Source organism: Cyphomyrmex costatus, unplaced genomic scaffold (genome assembly GCF_001594065.2).
Source record: "Cyphomyrmex costatus isolate MS0001 unplaced genomic scaffold, Ccosl1.0 scaffold234, whole genome shotgun sequence".
Taxonomy (NCBI): Eukaryota; Metazoa; Arthropoda; class Insecta; order Hymenoptera; family Formicidae; genus Cyphomyrmex; species Cyphomyrmex costatus.
In genome coordinates, this window is record NW_017276411.1 from 64,001 (window position 1) to 68,461 (window position 4,461).

The following is a 4,461-nucleotide window of genomic DNA, read 5'->3' on the forward strand; positions in this document are numbered from 1 at the left end:
GACAGGCACGGTTTGTGAAATGAGATAAAATAATAATTATCAATTTTAAAACTTTTTAAGCGTGTGTCACTTTCGCATAAACCATAACAGCAACGTTTTGTTGTTCCTTTTCTATCATTTGTGCTTGCCATAATTAAGAAAACTTTTTTTTTAATAGTAATCGATCTTTTCACGTGTATTTTTACGAAAAGTGTACGAAAGTCCTCCAGGTGAGGCTAGGTTTATTTGCGCAGGCGCACAATTTTTTGCTTGCGATGAAAAGGTCTATTCTTGAAAAGAAACGTATACGAAAAATTAGGAAAATACTATAGTATACGTAACGTATAGTATACGTAACGTATACTATAGTATTTCCCTAGACTTTCGTATACGTTTCTTTTCAAGAAAAGAGGTTATTTATACACTATTTTGGCATTGGCGGTCGCAGTTTTCGTTTCTAATGTTTGGAAAAGAGATAATTCGAGTCAAACAACAAAAAGGAAGGTTAAAGTTACGATTAACGCTTTTTTTTACGTGCAAAGGCCTTAAACGTTAAATATTTCAGTTTGCGGGGCAGAGCGACGCTTATTTCTGCCAGATTCTTTCGTTTCTTTGTGCAAAAACGCGTCGAATAAACCAAACTTCATCGATTTTTGAGCTGGCCGAGCTATTCTGTATAATTACCGTGTTTTTAAAAATGGATTTCAACCAATCTAATTTGGAAATGGAAAACGAAGAAGTGATGAGTGAGGAATATTTAGATGAAATTGAAACACTCGTGTTGGAAGGCATTTATAGTATAGAAGATAAAGTTCAAGATGACTTGGATCTGATTGCACTCGTTGAAGGCAACCCCAGATTTTATGTTAAAGGAAAAGCGGGTTATCGCAACGTACATGAAAAGGATATGGCATGGGTTTCTATAGACAAAGCTTTGAAACATCCAATAAGTGGTGAGCTAATTATTTATGTATACACATATCATATGTAATACAATGTGTGTTACTGTTTATGAATATATTTCACTGATTTTTCTATCAGGATCAGAAGCAAAGCACAGATGGGCACGTTATGAAATCTCTATGGTCGTGCAAGGCGAGAAATATTTTATCATTAATAGAACAACAGGGACGGTCGGGCTCAGGAAAAGATAATGTGTCATACGAAGACTTGTTGACACCACAAAGCATGGCTATTCATCGTTTTATGGCTCATCTGTACATTCCACGAAAGTAAGTATTGATTTAATTTATTTAGACATTTATTTCATTCAGATGATTCTTCTTCATATATTTAATTTAAAACTTTCACAATTCTATTTTTCGATTATTATCATTTCATTCTGTTTACTCATTTCATTTTTTATTTCTTATTATATAATTGTTTCTATATCAATTTAGAAAAATTATGTTGTAGGACAGTCTCTAATTATAGTAAATCTACGTTATCTACATCATTCACTTCTTCTAAAAGCAGACTTCCCACCAGGCCTCGCTCTAAATCATCATTTATAAAGCCACGACTATCTATTTCAGAATCAGAAGAATCGACAACATCTTCATTAAAGGATTCACCAGTAGCCTCTTCTACTTGGAACAAAAATCTTGTTTCGAACATTTCTGAAAGTAAGTGGTGAAATCAATATTTTTCAGAAAATTCTGAACCTCTGATTATGCATGTTTCTAACATTTCCAAAAAAATTTCATATAATGACAGTATTGATAGTCAATCAAGTGAGTACTCATTCAAAGTACTTATATCCGATATAAAAAAAAGAAAGAAGACAGATATTGAGACAGAGTCTATGATTAAAGAATCATCAAAAGCTATTACTGCAGTTTGCTCAACTTTGCCAACATTGCTAAGCAATAATTCCAAAGAAGCAACTTCTAAGGAGGATACAGAAGAAGATAAAAGTATTATGATCATCTTATTACAAGAGTTGCCTGTGTACTGTACAAAACGTGTGCCTGTACAACAAAGAACAAAATGTTTGATTAAACTATTAGAGGTATTCGAATTATTTCATAGAGGATGAATAACTGCGTAGTTATTATGGACAGAAAAAGCCAAAATATATTAGCTTTGTATAACGTACTGATGTTTTATGTGAAATACTGTTTAAAAGTTTTAATTTTGTGATATTTGTTTAAATATTGTGATATTTTTATTTTAAACTTGTACTATTTGTTTAAGCATTGTGAGAAGCACAGAAACAAAATAATTATTTTTAAGAAGTATTTAAAATTCATGTGATACAATGTTTTTATTATCTAATTTGTAAGTCATTAAAGCGTGTATAACTATATATCTACAAATGTCTTAAAAACTAGAAAGGATATATATATATATATAGAAGAAGAAGTAATGTGTGTGTGCGTGTGTGTGGGTGTGTAAGAATTTCGAAAGTGTTTAGAATTCATATACTATATTCAAAAATTAAACGATAGAAAAAAAGATTATGATAAATTGATCAATAAAAAGAAAAGAAAAAAAGATCGTTAGTTTTGTATATATCACAAAGATAAACTTCATTAAAAAAAATTGTTTTTTTTCGTTTGTTTATATTTTTTTAAGTTTTATTCTTGCGGTAATAATAGAGTATAAGTCTACAAACTGTTAAGGATATAACTAATGCTAGGAAGATGTTCTGCAAATATAATGTAGACATTTGATATCTGAGACTGCGAGATAAAAAGTCTGATTATATAATATTAAATCTATAAGTTGAAGTTTTAAAAGTAACTCGTTACAGTGACCGTTACTTGAATGATAACTTTTCGTTACTTTTCCGTTACTTTTTAAAAATCAATCCAAAAATGTACTTTTGCAGTATTTTTTTTTGTTTAAACGCAATTAATAGTTTAACAGTTTTAATTGATTTTGGAGTCTTTTTTTGAGGTTATGGTCCAAAAAACTGACTTGTTGGGGTTAAACCGACCTCGGATTCGGATTTAGCGATCCCAAAAACATACAGTATATGCAGCGAAAATCCCAAGTCGAAGAAAAATTTTTTAGTTGATTTTGGAGTCTTTTTTTGAAGTTATGGCTAAACCCTGACAAGCTGGGGTTAAACCGACTTCGGATTCGGATTCAGCGACTCCAAAAACATATATTAAATACAGCCAAACACCCAAGTCGAAGAAAAAAATTTTTTAGTTGATTTTGGAGCGTTTTTTGAGGTTATGGCCAAACCCTGACGTGCTGGGGTTAAACCAACCTCGGATTCGGATTCAGCGACCCAAAAAACATACAGTATACATAGTGAGATACCCAGGCCGAAACAAAATTTTTTTTTTGTGTGGCTGTGTAAAGGAGCCTACAGACCAGAGCGGCGCAGCGGTGAAGCGGCGAGCGATAGCCAATGAGAGCCATGCTTTTGCGTAAAAGCATTGCCCTCATTGGCTATCGCTCGCCGCTTCACCGCTGCGCCGCTCTGGTCTGTAGGCTCCTTAATTAATTAAATACACATATCATGTATATATTTACACATAATGCTGAAATTAAGATAATTCAATAGAAAGTTACTGGTTAGTACTTGTATCAATTGCACGATGTAAACTAGGCCACTATGTACAGTTTCATTTTTTAGTTTTTTTCTAAACACTATTTCGTAATTCTAAAACCTGTAAAATATGCAGCAAACTGAGATATACAAATGTTCAATATATCACATAGAAGATAGAAGTGCAAAATAATTCCTGAAATAATGGTACTGTATATATTTCTTAGCTGTCAAAGATCACTTCAATATCGCTACAGCAGTTGACAGCTAAAATATTTCAGGAATTTTTTTATACTTTGTAGAAAACTAGAAGATTATATAAGATTGTATAGAACCATCTGAATCACAATATAAGTTAGAAATTAAAAGGAAAATTAAGAAATACACATAATCTCTTTATTATAATACAACTATATTTTTACTTATCTATACTTTTAGTTGTAAATTAAATATTTTGATAGAGAGAAAATTATAATGCTATAATTAAAATATATAACAGAAGTTTTGCAAAAAAAAGGGTGTTTTCCAATTGCTTAACATAAATGTACGCAAAAATGTACAGAATAAAGCTTTTTACACAGCTCAATTAGAACAAAATGTGTACGATATTTAAATTAAGTTAAACTAAATGCAGGGAATGGAAAGTTACTTTTTAAAAGTAACTAGTTACAGTTACTCGTTACCAAGTAAAAAATGTAACTAGTTACAGTTACAGTTATCGCTTTTTAAAAGTAACTCGTTACAGTTACCGTTATTTGAAAAATAACTTTTCGTTACTTTTCCGTTACTTTTTTAAAATCAATTTAAAAATGTACTTTTGCATTTCTTTTTATCCCATAAAAAAAACCTTTTTTTAAAAAAAGAAAAAAACATACGCCAAGTGCATATAAAAGATACTGAACTTCTTGATCAAAAACAGATATGAGATAAATATAATTGACCAAGTGTATTCTTCATTACGCCAGTCACATAAGACA

At 30.9% G+C, this 4,461-nt stretch overlaps 2 protein-coding genes across 3 annotated transcripts in view; one reads left to right on the forward strand and one right to left on the reverse strand.

Annotated features, from left to right (window-relative positions):
• Positions 1 to 549: 549 nt before the first annotated feature.
• On the forward strand, positions 550 to 2,044 carry LOC108774107 (uncharacterized). 2 transcript variants are annotated; one of them, XM_018540123.1, is made up of 4 exons: positions 550 to 932; positions 1,021 to 1,211; positions 1,515 to 1,604; positions 1,696 to 2,044. In XM_018540123.1, the coding sequence occupies exons 1-2, from the start codon at positions 677 to 679 to the stop codon at positions 1,131 to 1,133; spliced, it is 369 nt and encodes a 122-aa protein (XP_018395625.1). In that variant the 5' UTR covers positions 550 to 676; the 3' UTR covers positions 1,134 to 1,211; positions 1,515 to 1,604; positions 1,696 to 2,044. The 2 variants fall into 2 exon arrangements, with proteins under 2 accessions (XP_018395625.1, XP_018395626.1); XM_018540124.1 differs by lacking the exons at positions 1,515 to 1,604; positions 1,696 to 2,044 and adding an exon at positions 1,396 to 1,496.
• Positions 1,408 to 4,461, reverse strand: part of LOC108774105 (uncharacterized) — a 15,246-nt gene continuing 12,192 nt past the window's right edge. The window contains exon 4 of the mRNA XM_018540120.1: positions 1,408 to 1,598. Within this exon, the coding sequence (XP_018395622.1) occupies positions 1,408 to 1,598 (191 nt within the window). The remainder of the gene's footprint in view (positions 1,599 to 4,461) is intronic.